The sequence below is a fragment of the Parasteatoda tepidariorum genome, chromosome 7 (assembly GCF_043381705.1).
Source record: "Parasteatoda tepidariorum isolate YZ-2023 chromosome 7, CAS_Ptep_4.0, whole genome shotgun sequence".
Taxonomy (NCBI): domain Eukaryota; kingdom Metazoa; phylum Arthropoda; class Arachnida; order Araneae; family Theridiidae; genus Parasteatoda; species Parasteatoda tepidariorum.
Genome location: NC_092210.1, coordinates 13,368,683 through 13,388,657, shown reverse-complemented (window position 1 = coordinate 13,388,657; position 19,975 = coordinate 13,368,683). Strand labels below are relative to the sequence as shown.

The following is a 19,975-nucleotide window of genomic DNA, read 5'->3' as shown; positions in this document are numbered from 1 at the left end:
AAGATGTAAGTCTCTATATATAATCTTTTCATCAGCTCACACGATTATATCCGCAAAAAGGAGTGCTTTCTAGTATAGTGCCCTAGTAAATGCGCTAGTGCCTAGTCTAATGCCCTAGTGCGACGTAAATGAAGTGCCTACTCTCCGAAAATTGATAATCGACGTAAACATCTGATGGAGTATAAAAATTAGAATCGAATACACAAATGAAATTACGTACGAAGACAATAAAAAGAAATTGAAATTATTATAGACTTTATATGCATTATTTTATTGTTATGTTCGAACCAAACAAGACATCATAATGCACTTCCCTATGCCAAAAGAGTGCAATAACCTCTTCAAACAATAAATAATTGGATTGGATTCAATAAGGCATGTCTTTATTGCGAATGACATCATTCATTATACAAATAAATATTTTAGTTAGTTTGTTTTTTTAATTTGCTTATGAAACGCTTTGCTATTACGCATCATACGGAAATGTTTTCATCTTATTCAGGATTTTAAATATATTCCATCAACTTAAGGTACTCAATATAAGACATCAAGTGTATACGTATTAAAAATGGCGTAAAAATTTCTTTGTTTACTACAACAAGAAAAATTAGTAACATTATAATCCCATTAAAAACTTAAAATAATACTAGACAAATCATCAGACCTATACTACAATTGAATTTTGTTTCAAAATTTCAAATGGTTCACTATTTATTATTAAATAAGTAATTTTTGAAAGTTTTGTTGAATGACTTGGAATTGTTTTTATTAAGTAACTTTGATATAGTTTATTGATAAATGTAGGATAAAAAATAAGTTGTTTTATATAAATTATTTTTATCACAACATATCATAAACTCATTTTAGAAGTTGTTTTGTTGCTACGTTTATTAGAGTCCTTTGGACACCAAAATGGATTTTTTAACAGAATTTTGCTCCTCTTCACAGAGCTAAAACTCTTAATACAAACCAGGGATTTGTACAAGGTACAAATTCCTGGATTTATTAAAGCACAAGAAAGCTCACCTTATTCACCAGACTTGAATCTAATGCATTTTCCCGTTTGGTTTATCTTAGAAGCATCTTAGGACGTTTCATAACTTTAGCATTTCTTGTAACATACAGGTGTACTGTAAAAAATTCCGGATCAAACTAGGATATAAAGTACCGGTACTTTGGGTGTATCATCCGTAAAATCCAATTTTACAGTAAACTCCAATTCAGCCGTAAAATTTTTTATCGTAATTTTTGCTGTGATATTTATTTAATTTGAGTGAATCAGAGATTTTACGGTAATTATTACTATAAAAATTGTGCTATGTCTTTTTTTTTTTTTTTTTTTTTTTTTTTTNTTTAATTTTTTTTTTTTTTTTTTTTTTGTTCCACTATATGTTCCAATAAAGATAGATTTTACGGTAAAAAAAGAAAATTATTGTGCTTAAATCGTATATGTAAGTAAAAATATATTTGTCCATGTTATTTCTTGACTCTTGTTACCCTGTAAATTTTCAATAATAATGAATAATGCTCTTAATAATGAAAGAATAAAACTCACCTAATCTCTATTTCAAGTATCAAACCATTTTTTTTTAGATTCAAACAAAACGTTTTGACACTGTCCAAGTAAAAAAAGGTTTTAAAGTAAACAAGCTTTGAGTTTCCACTTTGAAAATAACCCCACAGTACAAAAAATCTCATTAATATTTTCTAAATATTTTAATAACTCAAAAACATATTCTCCTTACTCAAGGCTATTTAAAATTTCTCATGAAATGAGAATCTTTTATAATGAAATAATATGAGTATTCCATGAAATGTTTCGTTTTAGTTGAAAATGGAATGTTTTTTAAAAGATTTTTTGAAAAATAGCAACAAAAAAAAAATAATAAAATGTCAAAAATCTATTTAAGAATTTTCGAAAAATCATTACAATCTTCATCACCAAACTGTCATCACCTTCATTTTCCTTTGTACACTGAGAAAAGAATTTTGGTCAAAACTACCAAAACATGGTTAAAATTTATTTATATAAGTGCTTCTGGCTGTATGGGAACACCAAAAATCTCGGTAATTTTTTTTCTAAAGAACATTGATAATAATTTTGGTAAAATTAGCAATAAAATATTCATAATACGTGATAAAACTACGAAAATGTCGTAAAATTTATTAATTTCATAATGATATCTTAAAGCATGGCCGTAAACGGACCGTAACCGTAAACGGACTAAATTGTAATAACTCCATGTAACACAAATGCGGCTTAGTTCCATCGAAAAGTTCACCACGATGGCAAATTTTTTTCTAGTGCATAGTACAGAAGTTCCCTTGTCTTCTATATTGGTTTCAAAATTATAAGGCTCCGGAGTTGATCATTGGTAGTCGTAAACTATAAATTAGGTCGGCTGTTCAACGACGGTTATAAAATTATATTGTGCTACCTTTTAGAGCATGGCGTTAATACCATTTATGTGTTTTAAATTTACTTTTCAGCTATGTGTTTTTTCTGGTAATAAAAAAATACAATTTTGAAAACCAGAATTTCTAGTAAACCGTTATCATATAAACGCAGAAATTATCAAATGAATACCATACATTTAAATATCATACATTTTGGTTTAATACCATACATTTGGTTTAATACCATACATTTTGGTTTGGATTTCAATACCATATATTTTGGTTTTATGTTGTTGTTGTTTTTTTTTTGTTTTCTTTTTTTACCAAAAATGTCATCACCATACGACATGAAAATTTTATCAGAATTTTTTTTCTCTATGTACGCATTCATTTTGTGTCCTGTCATATAGGATGTCGAAAAAGCATTGAAATGTTATAAATATCCATAGAATTATGCATCGTATTGAAAACTTAAAAATACACGTGTAAATAATTTTCAAAAAATTGAAAATTCTACCCCGTTCAATCTTTTGAGATTAGCGGGGAAGTGATGAGATGAGATTAGCGTTGAATTTGGTGTCATTAGATAGGTTTTTCAGAATATTAAACACATCTTTGTTTTTTTTTCTTTTTCGATCTAACATACATGGAGACATCTCCATATTAAACAGTTCATAGCAAAGTTTCGTTTTGTGATTACAGCACCATCTATGAATTAAAAAAAGTCAACTTATAACTTAAATCAGAGTAAATTTTTTTAGAAAATTTCAATTTACAATTTTAAAACAAAAAATGGAGATTTATGTCTAAAATTTTGAAACTGAACTACAAGGGATGAGGTTGGGACCAGGTTAGTAAAGTTGATTTGTATGCGATTTTAATATTTTTAATCCAATTCGTATTTCTTGCGATATTTGACTGCGTCCATGCTTTTTCAAATCACTCTGTATGACTGTTGCCCCACCAAGCAGCTTCGAAGTGAAACTCGATTTTAGTAATAGAAGAAGCGTTCGTAGGAGAAATGACTTTTTTTTTAATCTTCCTTCAACAGACTAAATATAATAATGTTTTTTTGTATTGATATGATTTTGAAAATGCATCGAAGGGCATTTTTTTATTAAAAACCAGATCAAATATGATAAGTTTAATTTCATAAATTTCGAAGTGTCTATACATATATACGTGTTTAAAAGTTAAATTGAATCCGTAAAATGTATAAAATGTAATTCAATCAATCTTATAAAAGCATAATTTGTAATGTTATATTCCTTAAATTTCCTATTTCTTAAATTTTTATTAAATATTTAAAATGAGAAATATAAATAAGAATTGGAGTTTTGTACAATGAATTTCTGGTAATTAAAATTAATTATTCCTTCGCTTCATTTTTCATTTCCAGTAAACAATAGACTGTGAAATATCAAGGACTGTAACAAAAATTTATTAGGTTTCCAATTTAGTAGGTGATTTACATGTTTAATAAGGCCTGTAAAATTTAAATATATACATTTAGACGCCATAAGGAACTTTTGTGTTTCAAATAGTAGACAAAGACTTTTGAAATTTTTCACAAAGTACCTAGGAAATGTTTATTAATAAGATATAAGGTAAAGTTTTAAACACTACTTTCCCTTAATAAAATTTACAACATTTAAAATAGCACATTTCCCGTCGAATAAATGCAGCAGCGTAGCAACTTTTACTATACTTTTTAATTGACTATTTCCTCTAACCATATTCCTTTCTTCCCTCATTAAAGCGCTTTAGACACATGGCGACTGAAATAAAAAACTTTAATAATGGAATACCCACATAAAAAAAAGTAACATCCTAATAACTTTTGGTCTAATGATTGGATTTTCGCATAACCTAAAAATAAATCTTAAAGGTAATCAAGATTAACTTCAAATATACTAAAAATAATTGCGCAGATGATATTTTAAGCTACAAAGTCAGGTAGAAAAAAAAATACTTTCTCTAAATAAACATGCCTCTTTTTTTTTTTTTTTTTTTTTTTTNCCCCTTTTTTTTTTTTTTTTTTGTTTTTTTGACAGATTTTTAACCATCAACATATGAAGGGACGATAGTCACAAACTTATATAAGAGTGGTCAAAAGTTTCAAGAATTTTTCACAAAGTTGTAAAAAAATATTTATGAAAAGTATCACCTCCTCTCTGTAACTATTTAAGATAAGGAAATAATTTTTTGCACTTAGTTATAAATATCGTTTATTCGAAGAAAATTCGACTCAAAAATGTTTTGGTAATCATTTGCTTTAAAAATGTTTCTGAATTAAATAACATATAAATGTTTAAATAATTTTTATCGACGTGATTTTAAATAACAATATAAAAATTTCAAATGAAATCGGTTCTGTTCTTAAGAAATAAATATTTAAAACTTTTTTTATTATTAATTTTGAGGGTCCAGACAATTGCCCGCTCTCTTACCTAAATTATTAGGACCATATATTTTTAATTTATTGCTACCTCTTGTATTTTAAGAGTCAGAAATCCAAATGAGAGTCCGCTACTGTATCTAATTGTAACTAAAAATATTGTCTCCCCAAATTTATTAACATATTTAAAGTATTCCTCTCGAACCAATTAAATTGTATCCTTGTAAGTGACTATCGGATAAATATATAAAAAGTCTTTAAGGTGTTCCGCTTTTTATTTTGCTCACTGTGCATGCATGCAATCTTTCGTATTGTAAGTTGCATTGCACTAGGTTAGGGATTCTTGAATGATGTCCCTCGGAATCCCAGGATTCCGTGGAAAGTTGAAAGGGTTCCGAGAGTTAGAACTTTTTTTAAAACATTTTTGAAATCTGTTATTATATTTATATCAAATTAATTATCCATTAATTTTTTTAAACATTTCGGTAGCCTGACCATCACACTTTTCAAATCAAAATCAAAAAGCTAAATTCGCTAATAATATGTTACGTGTTCACATCACGTCCTGGTCATCAATGTGGGGAGAGGGAGTAATAATCGACAATGTCAACCTTCATCTATGATAAAGTACCTCACCATAGAATCGAGTTAACATGTCTTATTTGCTAGTGGATTGGAACTATATTTTTGTAGTGGTAGATACTCTTGTGGGGAATTATATTTATGGACTATGCCAACCTTCATCTATCGAAAGGTACTTCAAGATGGAATCAAGTTAACATGTCTTATATACTAGTGATTCGGTATTTAATACTTATAGTGGTAGTTACACCACATTTCTCCCCTTCCAGAATTTTATCTGGGATAGAATTCGATGAACGGATACCACTAGTTGATTCATGCTGTTTATTTATTTATAAAATTTTTGCTCATTATCTTTTTTCTTCATTTTTGTTTTGTTTATAGCATTTCGCTCATTTTTTTCCCTTCATTTTTGTTTTACAGCATTTCGCTCATTATTATTTTTTCTTCCATATTGTTTATTAACCGGAAGACTTTATTTATTTCAGCGGATTTTTTTCCCTTGAGCAGTATATTTTTAAGCAAATCAACTGCTTTAATGTGGGTCATCAATCAATATTGGCAAGTTCTTATCACGTCCAGGTAACCATTGGAGGGAATTATATTTATGGACTAGGCCAACCTTCATCTATCAAAAGGTACCTCAGGATAGAATCAAGTTAACATGTCTTATATACTAGTGATACAGTATTTAATATTTATAGTGGTAGCTACGCCGCACACTACACACTTATAACGATTTTTAGCGTTTATAGCAGTTTTTTTTTACTTTTCATTTCAACAAAAATCATAATTCGGTTTATTTTATTTATTTTCAGCCTACCCAAATTAAGATTATAAATTATTAAACTATGAAAAATTTTCATTCCTTTTATTAAATACATTCAAAATGAAGTAGCCTTTAATTAGTCAATACTTTCATATTTCTCTTCTTCTTAGGCACTACAGCCAGTTACCGGCCAAGGCCGTCTCAGTCAGTATACCCCATCTAGATATATTTGATGCTATATTTATCCATCTGATAACTCCCAAGTTTTTTAACCTTTTTCTCCACTCCATCTAACCATCTTTTCCCTCCAAGTCCTCCTCTTTTTCTTTTTCCCTCTGGTGTTTGGAAGGAATATTTTTAACAGGATTTCTGACGATTTCTTCCATCAGATTTCTCAATGTGAAGTTCTAGAATACGAATTTCTCAGATGTCTAGGTGTGATCCTTCCGGTTTTTGCTACCTGAGATTTCTGAACAGCAGTCTTTTTTTACGAGGTGGAATTGCCAACCTCACAACTAACCCCCAACCAGGAGGGCCAGAGTGTCTCGCTTCGTCTGGTGACTCACCTTTGACCTGTCCTGCTTGGGAATCCCTATCAGGATCGCAGACACACACCAGCCCATCACCATCATATGTGTCTTCACACACTTAATTTATAATCTCAGGGTTCCACTTGAAGGTTCTGGGGTTCCGCCATGAAATTCATAATTTAGAATTCCGTAGCCAAAAAAAAAAATAGGAAACCGCTGCACTAAGTGATTCTCGGTTATGCCGTTATGGAAATAGTGCAGCAAAATGATTAAAATACCCCTGAGGTAAAGTATTTTAAATCTGATTAACCGAGGACAAAAAATCTACTGAAATCACAAATTTTTAGTCATACATTGCTACAGAGAAGTGATATAATAATTTAATAATTAACTATAATTATTTTTCTATCATTTGCACTGCATATTTATCTATTATTAAAATAAAATTTTAAAAGTTATACGTTTTAAGCCTTAACGCCCCACGATCAGATCGGTAGACTAACAACTTGCGTTTGCAGATTACTTAAAGAAAACATGAAACTTATAACACATATTTTCTTACTACATATTTTACTTATTTTATTTACAATATGGAAACTTAGAACCTATATGGAAACTAACACATATTGAACAGTTTGTTGCGTTGTCTCTCTGGCTGCAATCGAAAACACTTCTAAGTAAAGTTACAATTTTTAACCTATCGATCACTTTATCTCAATATTTTACGTTCAGATTTGAATAGGAGTGCTTTCCGTTGTTTATCGTAACAACAACAGGTGGATTTCGATCGTAGGAGTGTATTTTTATCCGGTCTACCTTTATGTAAGAATAATATCACGTTTTTCAGATAACTTAAGCAAAATATAAAAACATATAAAAATGACTGATAGTTTGCTGCGCTGTTTCTGGCTACAATCGAAAACACGTGTGAGGAAAGATTCAATTTTTAACCTATCGATTAATTTATCTCTGACTATTAGGTTGAAATTTGTACACCAGTGTTTTTCGCTGTGAGTCGTAACAACTAACAACAGGTGGATTTCGATCGTAGGGTTGTATTTTTATACGGTTTACCTTTAAGTGAGAATAATATCACGATATTTCATGGCTATCGTGCTCGTGGAATGAGTCAATAAATTGAATAATTCTGAATAAGTGCGATTCTCTGCTGATATTTGGTCATCTCATACATAAGAAACTCCTTTAATTTTATGGTAATAACGTCTTTGCTTACTGTCAGTCTGATTAATAATTTGACGTAAATCAACGAATAAAAATATATATTAATAATGTATTTTCAGAAATAATCTTTCTACGAATAAAGCAAAACAACGTTAAAAAATACAAATAATATCATATAAACAGTCAAATATGATTTGTTTATAAATTATTTGTGTTTTTTCTTCATGTTATTTTAGCTTTATTTATATATAGCGTAACGTTCCCCCTTTTTTTCACTTGAATAATCCTTTTACATTAGCGCAGTAATTTACGTATCACTGTAATGATTAAAATGCAATTTGAAAATTATATTTTAAATGAGGACAATAATTAGAATTCAATTAAATTATTTTATGAGTCTGTTCTTTATAATGTTTAGAATAATGAAAATTACATAAAATGATGATCCAAAAAAAACTATACCTAAAAATTGTTATTAAATAAGAAAAATAATATTTAAAAACAGCTTATATGTGAGTTTTAAAACATTGTTTCATTATAATCAGGAATAATGAATAGCTCACTGAAAAAAAAATGTGGTCAAAACTTCTAGAATAAGGAAAATTTCACCAAAAAGCTCGATAATTTTTATTGAAGTGCTTTTGGTAAAATTAACAATAAAATATGGTTTCATAATGTAAGATAAAATTTCGTAATTTTATCATGATAATTTAAAGAATAACATAAAAACCATTCTTTTTTGGTAAAATTTACTTTTCAGTTTTGTATTTTTTACTAAATGTGTGGTAGTAAGAACTATAATTATGAAACTAGAATTTCCAGTAAACCGTTACCATATGAACGGAAATATAATTACCAAATGAATGGTTTAAATACCGTATATTTCGGTTTCGTTAACGAGAATTATGTTTTTTTTCTTTACCAGAAATGATATTACTTCACAGTACTGAAATTTTTCCAAAAATTTGTTTCTTTGTGCAGCTTGCGTTGTTGGCGATTTACGTTTTCAATTATGATGCGGAATTTGCAGGGTGCAATTTTGATTAAAGATTAAAGAATTTAAAAGATTTAAAAGACTTTGAAATACACATAATTATTTGGAAAAAATTATTGATCACATTTTCGAAAAGAAACATCAAAGCGTGTCTAAATAAGAAATTCATAAGTACCACCGATATAAACGGAATTTTTCGGTTTGTCGGAGCAGGTAAATTCACCAAATTGTTTTTTCTTCCTTTTTTATTTAACACAGAGCAAGACGGCCATTATCCAAAAGAAAAAATTATAAACGACTAAAAAAAATAAATTTCCTTGAGCCTTAAGAGACAGAAAAGAGCGAACTATTCCAACAATAATTATTTTTGAGTGAACATTTTTACTTATTGTTACTTTTCATAACACAGATTGCATCATACTAAATGTTCAAAGATTTCTTTTTAAACGTAATTTTTCAATAACATTAGTATTAAATCATTTACATCAACGGGTATAATTTTAACAAATTAGCATAAGGTACCCGTATATCAATATCTAAAAATAGAAACAATTACAATACAACATTTTTTGTTACATTTGGATATTTATATTTTTGTTGTTTTGGGTAAATGCTACCGATAAATCTCAAAAGTTCTTAACATTACCAAGCTAATCTGCAGATTAACTAGGTAATCCGTTAAAAAGGGGAATCATATGTTTTCCGCAATTTACCTTAGGAATATGCGCATTAATGGTTTCCGTATCGTTAAAGTTCAAAGTTAATTTCTCCCATTTTATCAACCGATAGGCTGATTGTTTGATTGATTTGATTCGTCAGACATTGAAAAATAGAAAAAACTAAAAACAGAAACAATTAAATACAATATTTTTTGTTCCACTTGAATATTTATATTTCTGCTGTTTTGGATAAATGTTACAAATAAATCTCAAAAGTGGTTAACATGTTAACATTACCTAGCTAATCTGCAGATTAACAAAGTAATGACAAAGGGGAATCAAAAGTTTTTAGCAATTTACCTAGAGAATATGCGCATTAATGGTTTACGTATCGTTGAAAATCGAAATTAATTTCTCTCATTTTATTAACTGATTGCTTGATTGATTTGATTCTTTAGATACTGAAAAATAAATAAATGACAATACGCTATATAATTTGCTTCATTGTAATAATATTTTAAAATATTTGAATATTCTTATTATATTTTTTAAAGTGATTGATGATTGATTCAATCAACTAATGTGTTGATTGCTTGTTTGTAGCAGCTTGATTTTATAGATAGAAAAAAATAATAAATAACATTATGTTAATGCAAGCGAACAAAAACATTGCTTTTGCAAAGCAATGATCTTGTTTGTATTTTAATGAGGCAGATTATCTAGGTAGGCTAGGCTGATAATGACCTATAGCCTATGAACAAATGTATTGATCGTTTGATTGTAGCAACTTGATTTTCTAGATGGCAAAAAATAAATAAGTACCATTATGTTAATTTAAGCGTACAGAAACGTTGCTGTTACTCCAGCTAAGACAGGGGTCTGTTTAGAAGAAATTTGGGTCCGTTAACGGACCCTTCACAAAATATCTTTTCATAAAAACGGACCCTTCACAAAATATTTTAACTTAAAAACGGACCCTTCACAAAATGATTTTTCTTTTAATCGGACCCTTCACAAATTTGTTTATGTTCATTATTATTTTGTTAATCGAATAAACCCTTCCCAGAGCAGAAAACAAGAAAGATGGATGTAAATAAATTAAGTTTTGTCTTCGGCAGACGTTTCTTCCATCATTCGTCCGAAATGAATATTCTGCGTTCAGCAGTATAGGCTAAATACCAAATATTTGTAAGTTGCATCTCTAATTTAGAAGCAGCAATTGTTGTTTATTTTTTAAAATTTAATTTTTCTAATTATAATTTTACAGTGTTGAGCATAATCTTGTATGTGTTTACAATTTAAAAACTCCTTGAAAAAAATTTTTTTTTGCAACAACGGACCCTATTTGCACAAATTCATAAAAGCGGACCCTGGTTGAAAGAATGTGAGTAATTTTTTCACAATTTCACGAAAAACGGACCTTTCACAAAATGTCTGGACAGACCCCTGAGCTAAGATCTAATTTATACTTTAACGAGTGTATAGTAGATAATGTGCAGATTATCTAGGTAGGCTAGGCTAGATTATCTGTAGGCTATGAATAATTGTGTTGATTGTTTGATAGTACTAACTTGATATTCTAGAAGGTAAAAAATAAATAAATAACTTTATGCTAATTTAGGCGTATTGAAACGTTGCTGTTGCTTCTGCAAAGATCTTATTTGCACTTTAACGAGGACGTAGTAGATAATGTGCAGATTATCTAGTTAGAACTCAGATTTCCTGGGTAGATTGAGAAATGGAAAAAAAAAATTTTGGCACTTCAAGAGATCCCTTTCGTAAATCTGCACATTAGCTAGATAATTCGCAGAGTAACAGATTTCTACACTTTAGCTTTAACTTAAAGATACATAAACTTATAAATATTTTACTGAGATGAAAAAAAAATTATCTTGCTTTCTTTCCGACTTACAACTTCCGTTGGCGATAGTCAGAATTTAATGACTTCCGTCGAACCAAATTCACGCCTATTTTGTGTATACATTTTTATTACATCACAAGTATAAAAAAAAATTCTCAAGTAGTTGAAAGTAATATTTTAAAGAAGAAACAATACTTACATCAGAAAGAGACGCTCAATTAACACAAACTATTCTGACTGTAATTTTAGTGCCAACATTTTTGACACTTGGCGATGGCATGTGAAAGAAATGACATTATTTTTTCCCGATCCGAGCTTCTTTATTATGATTTTATACGCCAGCTGAAGGGGAAAAGTTCATAAATTTCCTGGAACAACGAAGTTGTAAATTCTTTGATTACATAGAGAGAGACAGTTCTTAATGTAATTGGAACGGAGAAGGAACTGTTGTGATACAGAGAAGACTTTTTTTTGGCGATTTTTTGTTTCGTTGCTTATTAACTGAGTTAATGTTTGTATTGATAACTTTTGGTTGATACTGATGCATGCAACACCAAAGATGCCAACAATCAAGAGATGATATTAAGGTATGGGTGATTTATTAGTCCATTTCGTTTAAAAATCTCAATTATTTATGTTTAGTTTTATCTCTTCAAAGACTTTTACTATAGCTGATTTCTATAGCATATTAGTTTATTTCGTATAATTCCACGGGGGTAATTTTATCAAAATAATTGCATATTTATATAAATTTGTGCTACACATTACTTAAACGATTAAGTATTAAAACAACAAAATCAGTTTGAAAAAACTACGTTCGGTGAAAATTATGCGAATAAAGAGAATACTTTTATTGGTCGTTAACAGGAGTTACTTTGGCCCTTATACTGATACATGGATGGACAAAGTACTGATACGAAGTATACGGGAAAACTTCGTATCTGTACTATGGCCCAACAGCAGGAAAAAGATGTACTATTTTTACGGTAGTCAAGCAAAGTATTCTGGAAAAGTTTTGATTTTTAAAAATAAAGAGGACTTGATAATTGAAAAATATTTTATGTTTTTGGAAATTTATATGTTGTCGTAGAGGAGTTCCTTTGGCCTTTAATACTGATAGATGATTGTACTATCTATAAAAGCACTTATACAAAGTTTACGCAGATCTTATGGCCAAAAACAGAAAAAATATACATTATTTTTATACGGTATTTAGTTTTGGAGAAATTCTCGATTTATTTGAAAGGTATTTTTGCTTTTGGGAATAGATATGTTGAAGTGGTGTTATTTTGGCCCTTAACATTGATCAATGTGTTGGCTGGTGTAAACCAAGGTGGTTTAAACTAATAGTTTTATTAAAATAATAAAGCCAGACTATTTTTAAAAAACTATTTTCAAAAATTTTATTTTTTAATGCATACATAATTCTTTTATTATATATGTATAAATAGTTTGAATAAAACCAAATGAAAAAATATAACATTTTCTCAGGAAAAAAGAGTTTTTAATTTTAGATTTAAAAGCTAATGAGAATTTGTATTACTTCGAAAAAACATAAATATGAAATTTTTAAATGTTTGCGTTTCATTGCATTCTTGTAAATGTATATATACATAAAAACAAATTTAAAGTTAAATCTTAAGATAAAATCACAAAATAATTAAAATAAAGCAGACCGCCATCACCGAATCCACTTTCTCCGATGGTTTTTAAAATTAGTTAAATAATGTAATTATTGATTAAAAAAAAAGTAAGAAAAACATTTTTTTATCTTGTTAATGGCACACTATGCTTGATATAATCAGGAGCATAAATGAAAATGACGTGCTTGCCAGAGCTCTGTACTTTATTTTTTGGTTTATGTTTAGAACTTTTCTTAAAAATCAGGCAGGACATTTTTTGTGTGCAGTATACACTTAAAAGACGGCTTTTAAAAAGAGCTAGCAAACTAAAAAAAAGTTGTTCTGCGTAAGTACACAAGTAAGTGCGCAAGTAAAGAAAGTAAAAGAATAATAAAATATACTATCTTTAATTTCACAGTTACTTTATTCAGAATAGAATGTTTTAAAAGTTTTCAATAAAATTTAATTAATGATACACTGAGCTACTTATAATAATTAGAAATCAAAGTATAGGAAATTTCTATGTTACTCTAGAAAAAAATAGCCTATATTAGTTAATGATCCCTTGATCAAATATTTAAATAAAATTTGCAATCGAATTCAAGGCTTCTTTAAAGAAATAAATTTAAAGTAGGGTTTCAATAATCTCAAAATTTAAAGATAGTTATATTTTGAAAGTGCACATTTAAAATTTTTTATTGAAAAAATTATTTATTGGCTAAATGAAATACCTTTAAATACTTTTGTTGAATGGTTTAGTTCATTTTCATTTAGCGCTTAAAAAATTATTTGACATTTTATTTTTAAAAATAAAAAAAAATTGGTTTAAACAAAAAAAAAAAGTTTAAAAAAGTATATATATATATATATATATATATGTATACACACTTTTCTTTAATTTAAGCTGTACTCATAATAAAATTATTAAATAATAATTAATTTTTATTGTATCATTTCTAATATTTGGCGGCACATTTTACGAATTTGGCGGCACACAAAAGTTCCGCGGCACAGTGGTTGAGAATCGCTGCTCTAACCCGTGACTTTTCTTTCCCTGAGGATATTTTACGTCAACAGATTGGTCGGTGCGACAGGTCACTACCTCCTAGAAAAGATTCCTATAAACAAGAATCCTTTAGTAGTCCAAACGTAATGACATCTTTCTTATTTTTTATTCACTGCGCGGTTTATGTTCGTTACGTCGGACTACTAAATTGATCTGTGCTGGGGGGCCTTCTAGGGAGAGGGCCCACTTTTGCTGGGATTCAAACCCAGGTCACCTGATGGAGAGGCGAGCTCACAATCTTCTGGGCCACCAAGGCTCTGATTAAACAGATTATTAAAAATAATAAGCAGCGATTATTATTGATTGCTTATTGGTGTTTGATATGACCAACAACAACAAAATTTAACTATCGCCACCAGCGCCCCCTTTAACGACTTTTATTTTACATTTAAATTACAGAAAATTAAGGTTTTTGTGATACGTAATTTATTTACTATTTTGAAGATGCTTATCTTTAAAATAGAATAACGATAAAAGTCCCTCTTGACTACTCTCTCAAAAGATATGTATTAAACGAAAGAGAATTACTGCATTTCGGTAAAAAAATGCTAACTGANCCAGGGCAGAAAACAAGAAAGATGGATGTAAACGAATTAAGTTTTGTCTTCTGCAGACGATTCTTCCATTATTCGTCCGAAATGAATATTCTGCGTTCAGCAGTATAAGCTAAATACCAAATATTTGTATGTTGCATCTCTTAATTTAGAAGCAGCAATTGCTGTTTATTTTTGAAAATTTAATTTTTTACTATAATTTTACAGTGCCGAGCATAATCTTGTATCTATTTACAATTTAAAAACTCCTTGAAAAAGTTTTTTGCTATAACCGGACCTTATTTGCACAAATTCATAAAAGCAGGCCCTAGTTGAAAGAATGTGAGTAATTTTTTCACAATTTCACGAAAACCGGACCTTTTACAAAATGTCTGGACAGACCCCTGTTCTTAAAATCTCGGACTGCATACGGTTGATAAAAATTTCAAAATACAAAAGAGGGAAAATAAATTTTATTTATTAATATATTATTAGCGAACTGATATCAGTTTTACTTAATACATTTGCGCAGAGAAGGAGAAATCTTTAATTAGGGGCAAATTAAAATAAGGTTTGATATAAATAAACATTTATTGATTCCACTGAAACTTCTTAGAAAAGTGTTCTAAGTGGCACTAACTAATCACATTTTTTTATTAAATCTACTACTTTTTAACAAAGTCAAAGTTTTTTATATTAAGATTATCTCCATTTCTTTTGTGTATTACTATAGCAAGCGTATTGTACGCAAGAATTACTTTATAGCCGGCGTTAAACAGTCAACTCATTTCTAGGTTTACGACTATCAATGTTCAATTCTGTAGCCATGCTTTTTTGAACCCATCCCAGAAGATAAAGAAACTCCTGGATCAAGAATTAATGCAAATTATGGGTTTTTTACAGAAACTAATCTGCATTTGCGTTGCGCGGAGAGTAAATAACACAAAACCTTCACATGGTTATCCCGAGAGTAAGGGTATTCTAACCCACGATCCACCAACCACTAGGAATATATTACGTCAACACTGTAGTCTGTACCAGCCGAGAGCAGAATTCGTATCAATCAGCCATCGTTGGGATTCGAACTTGGGTCACCTCATTGGGAGGCGTACGCCCAATGAGGTGAGTAAAGCATCTTGTGTGCCAGTAATCTTTACAGTAATTTTGCAAAAGAAATGTTTTACAGTGTAGACCCAATCTATCATTTTGGAACAAGATTATATCAAATAGAGATTATATTAAACAACTGTCTATTAGGCAATTTGAAACAATTTTTCAAAAGAGCGAAACAGTTTTTCAAAGGCAGTTATTAAACATTTATTTACCTGGATAACACTGGGGGGAGGAAAAAATTTCTGTTGCAAAAGATTTTTCAATAGATCTTGTATATTTCCGTACTGTAGATATCAAATTGGTTTTTCTCTGCAAGCAACTGTCTTTTTTAAATGACATTTTAAAACTAGTTTTTGACAAAATGTACAAGGTTAAAAACGTTACATGTAACAGGCGATCGCGTAAATGTTGGACTTTGAGGGCACATCATCTGGATTAAAATTGGATGGAAACTCTTACCTGTCGTCATACGCTGCTAGGGGTGTTTTCCTTATTATGAACTTTCTTTTCGTGAACTTTTGAACAGGTTATGATATAGAAGCACCCCTAGCCGTGTACGACGACATTTTCGGGCATGGTTTTGTATGCATTTTTAATCCTGATTATATGCCTTAACTCCCTTAAAAGTATGTCGCAATCATACACATGACCCCCTGTAAAATATACCGTTTTTAAAACTTGTACATTTCGACGACTAAAAGTAGATTAGAAATAATATTTTGAAAAATCTGAAACTGTAGGAGCAAAACAAATTTCAGATTTGAAATTCCCCCTCCCGAATTATTCAAGATCAAGTATTTGTATCAATGCAACAAAAGATTTGTTCTTTTAGCGTAATTTTACTATTCAATTATGCATGATTAAGCGTATAATTATATGCAATGTAATTATTTTATGGCGCATATTGTAGAGTTTTGAAGCGTTAATTGAAAACAATCTGCTACTTCATTGCCCTGTATAATTTCAAACTATTGCACCTCAATAACAAAAAGAGAAGCTATTGCCACAACATCTTGATTAATGATTAATATCTTGATCAGTGTCATGGTACAAAATATTCCTTAAATAAATATTCAAATATCTTTTTAATAAGGACAAAAAACAGGAACAATAAAAATGCACTATTTATCTTTTTTTTTTCTTCCAAAAAGTTCAAATATATTATGGACCTGAACATTATCAATTATCCATTACGACATTACTGAACATTATCTATTACGACTTGACATTATCCATTACCCTATAATGTTCAATGAAGTATTTTTCATCAAAAACCAATGATTTAAATTCTTAATTATTTCAACAATTTTTCATTAAGAAAATAATTTCTCATAATAAAATACTTCATCGATTCAAGCAATTTTCAAAAGTTAAGAGCAATTATGAAACAATTATTTATCTGAATTATTGTCTTAAACAATTATTATTCATGATATAATTTCATTATTAATAAATTATCCAATATTTAACCAATTATATAACTATTTTAATAATGTATTTCAGTTGTAAAAAGTTTATTCTAAGCAAATCTGAGTTTATTGAAGCAATTGCTTATAATGAAACAATGGTTCATTATTGAGACTATTCTTCATAATTTAAATCAATTCCTTAATAACATTTAAGTGTTATTCAACAATTATTCATCTAGGTAACTGAATTAAACAATATTTTTTCCAAGTTAATAATTCTATTAATAACTGATTATTCATAATTTAAGAAGCGTAGCAATTATTTTCATAATGTGTATGTGTAAAGTCTTAAAGTGTTTGGTGAAAAACATTATCGGCATTTGAAATTTCAAACTATTGCACTTAAAGAGAAGAGATATTATCACGAATCCCCCACCCCTTTTTTATATCTTGATTTAAAATATTCTTTAAATAAATCTGATAATTATCTCCTTGATAAGGAAGAAAAACAGAAACAATTAAAACTTATTTTTATTTTAAAGTCTTTGCCGAAAGACGTCAAGAACTATCTATTTAGCAGAAGATAATGTTATCAAAAAACATAAAAATAACTTTTGAGATATATTTTTCATTACACTTCTTGACAAAATATAGTAACATCCATATTTTACAAGTAGTAATTGAATTCCTCATTCCATTATTTCATCCCTATATTGCAAACAAAATCCATTTGGGTCTTTTTTTCTTTTAAACGTTTTAAATCGTCAAAAGAGCTGTTTTTATAATTTATTTTTATAAAATAACAATTCTTAGATGTAAAGCTATGTTGCCAATGACGACAATCAAATTTAATCAAACGATAAGATTGTAAAGATGAAAGGTTTATCAATGTATCAGTTTTTCGAACCAAAAATTTAACAGCGTCGACTAAATTGAGACAAAAAATGGCTTTTCTATATTCGGTTAGAAGAAGTAGGAGGTAAGCATATTTACATTTTTTTTATTATATCTTATTGAATTGTTTAAGAGATCGCAGTACTTAAAAATTGACTAAAGTATAGAACATTTTCCTTATTGTTTATAGTTAAACTGAAAACGATTTCAAACCCAATGTAAAAATTTCACCTCTCTATCTGCATTCTTTAAAAAGTTATGAATGATTTGATGACAAAAATTTTGTGTTTTGTCAGCAGAAATTTTTTTTTAACACAAATAGTCAATTAACAGATAAAAATCTAGCACTCCTTCGACAACTTTATTTTTATAAAATATTAAAACCTGATAACTTAATGAAAATGTAAGTTGTTGACACAAAAAAATTCTTGCTCACTAAATTATATTAAGAACTTAGATAGTTATATTTTGATCTGAAATTATGCATTTGCAACATTTTATAAACATAAACTTGGTAATTATTTTAAAGGGTTTCTTAAATTATATATATTTTTACATATCTCGTTCTCAAATAAACAATTACAAATTCGTAATTAACATAATTTACATTCATCATGATATTACGACGAAATGTACCACAATAGTTTTATAGATATTGGAAATAATAAATACTTAGCTCAAGCTAATAAAATCCTGCTATAATTATGTTCAAAATGTTTCTTCTGCCAAAACTTTTTTACAATAAAAGTGAAATATCGCAAACTACTTTACAAAAACACAACGAACGTTCTTACAGAAGCTTTTGGAATATATTTGAGTAATTTTTATAATAATCATTGGAATGTCTATTAAATGCTTAAGGGAAACGATTAGGTATTTTAATTTTTAAAAAGAACTTTTGAAGGATTTATTAGTAAAGGATTTATAAGAAAAATAATAGTAATAAAAGAGAAAAAAAAATAAACACTTTGGCTAAACATTTGATTCAGTGATAGTAACTCACGAGCTAAGGTTGGTTAAAGAAACTATTCTTAAATATTCTAATTAGTTTGTGTAGACGATATAAAGTAATGTGGTAAAATTAATAAGTTGGTAAATGTGGTAAAATTTGGGAATTTCATCGAGATACCCTAGCATAGCATTAAAACCATTTATTCGATTAAATTTGCTTTTCTGTTTTGAATTTTTTTAATTAATGTGTGGTAATAATAATTTTAAAAACCAGAATTTCCGGTAAACCGTTACTATATGAACGGAAAAATTACCATATAAATGGTTTAAATGCTCTATATTTCGGTTTTATCAACCAGAATTGTTTTTTGTTTTTTTTACCAGAAATATCATTACCATACAGTACAGTAAATTAACCAGAATTTTTTTCTCCGTGCACAATTATAAAGCTAGTTTATCCAAGATAATCCCATACAAAAACAAAATCTTAGGATAATCTGTGATTATTTAATTTAACAATGATGGAACATTCTTTTTAACTGTAACGTATACAAATTTTTGCATCATTTTATTCCATGCAATTTTGAATGCTTTCAATTTTAATTGTTAATACAAAATTAGTCCTATAGTTCTTTGTGAAATAAATATTTAAAAGTACGACTTTTTTTTAAAACATTTTCTTCACTCAGAAACCATTCGATCGATTTCATGAAGCAATTAAAATGTTATCAAATTAAATCACCGACTCGTTATGATGAATCATCAAAAAGAAAAACGGTATCAAACAGTAAAAAAGTTTGATTGATCGAGAAAGTCGAAGGATCTGGCAATCAATTTGGTTTTGATATTTTTAGTACTTTCTCATTTAAATAGTGATTCGTAGTATTTTGATAAAATTTTTGTCTTCTATTCGCTTAAACAATAATTTTCGACTTCATTTTTCAAAAGGTATCTAACAATACACATTAAGGCCTCTAATTTGAATCGAAAAAATTGTCGGTAATAAGAGATATTA

At 28.6% G+C, this 19,975-nt stretch overlaps 1 protein-coding gene and 1 long non-coding RNA gene across 4 annotated transcripts in view; one reads left to right on the top strand and one right to left on the bottom strand.

Annotated features, from left to right (window-relative positions):
* LOC139425986 (uncharacterized) overlaps positions 1-11,697 on the bottom strand; it is a 62,817-nt gene extending 51,120 nt beyond the window's left edge. Inside the window, exon 1 of the long non-coding RNA XR_011637199.1 lies at positions 11,572-11,697. This is a non-coding gene — a long non-coding RNA (uncharacterized lncRNA). The remainder of the gene's footprint in view (positions 1-11,571) is intronic.
* Positions 1-19,975, top strand: part of LOC107457347 (uncharacterized) — a 37,437-nt gene that overhangs the window by 5,369 nt on the left and 12,093 nt on the right. Inside the window, exon 1 of one of the 3 annotated variants that reach the window (XM_016075491.4) lies at positions 11,540-11,959. The exons of 1 other annotated variant lie outside the window; for it this stretch is intronic. In XM_016075491.4, the coding sequence (XP_015930977.1) occupies positions 11,949-11,959 (11 nt within the window). In that variant the 5' untranslated portion in view covers positions 11,540-11,948. Of the gene's footprint in view, positions 1-11,539; positions 11,960-17,750; positions 18,095-19,975 lie in introns of those variants that run through there. One more of the 3 variants, XM_016075490.4, reaches the window with a different exon arrangement.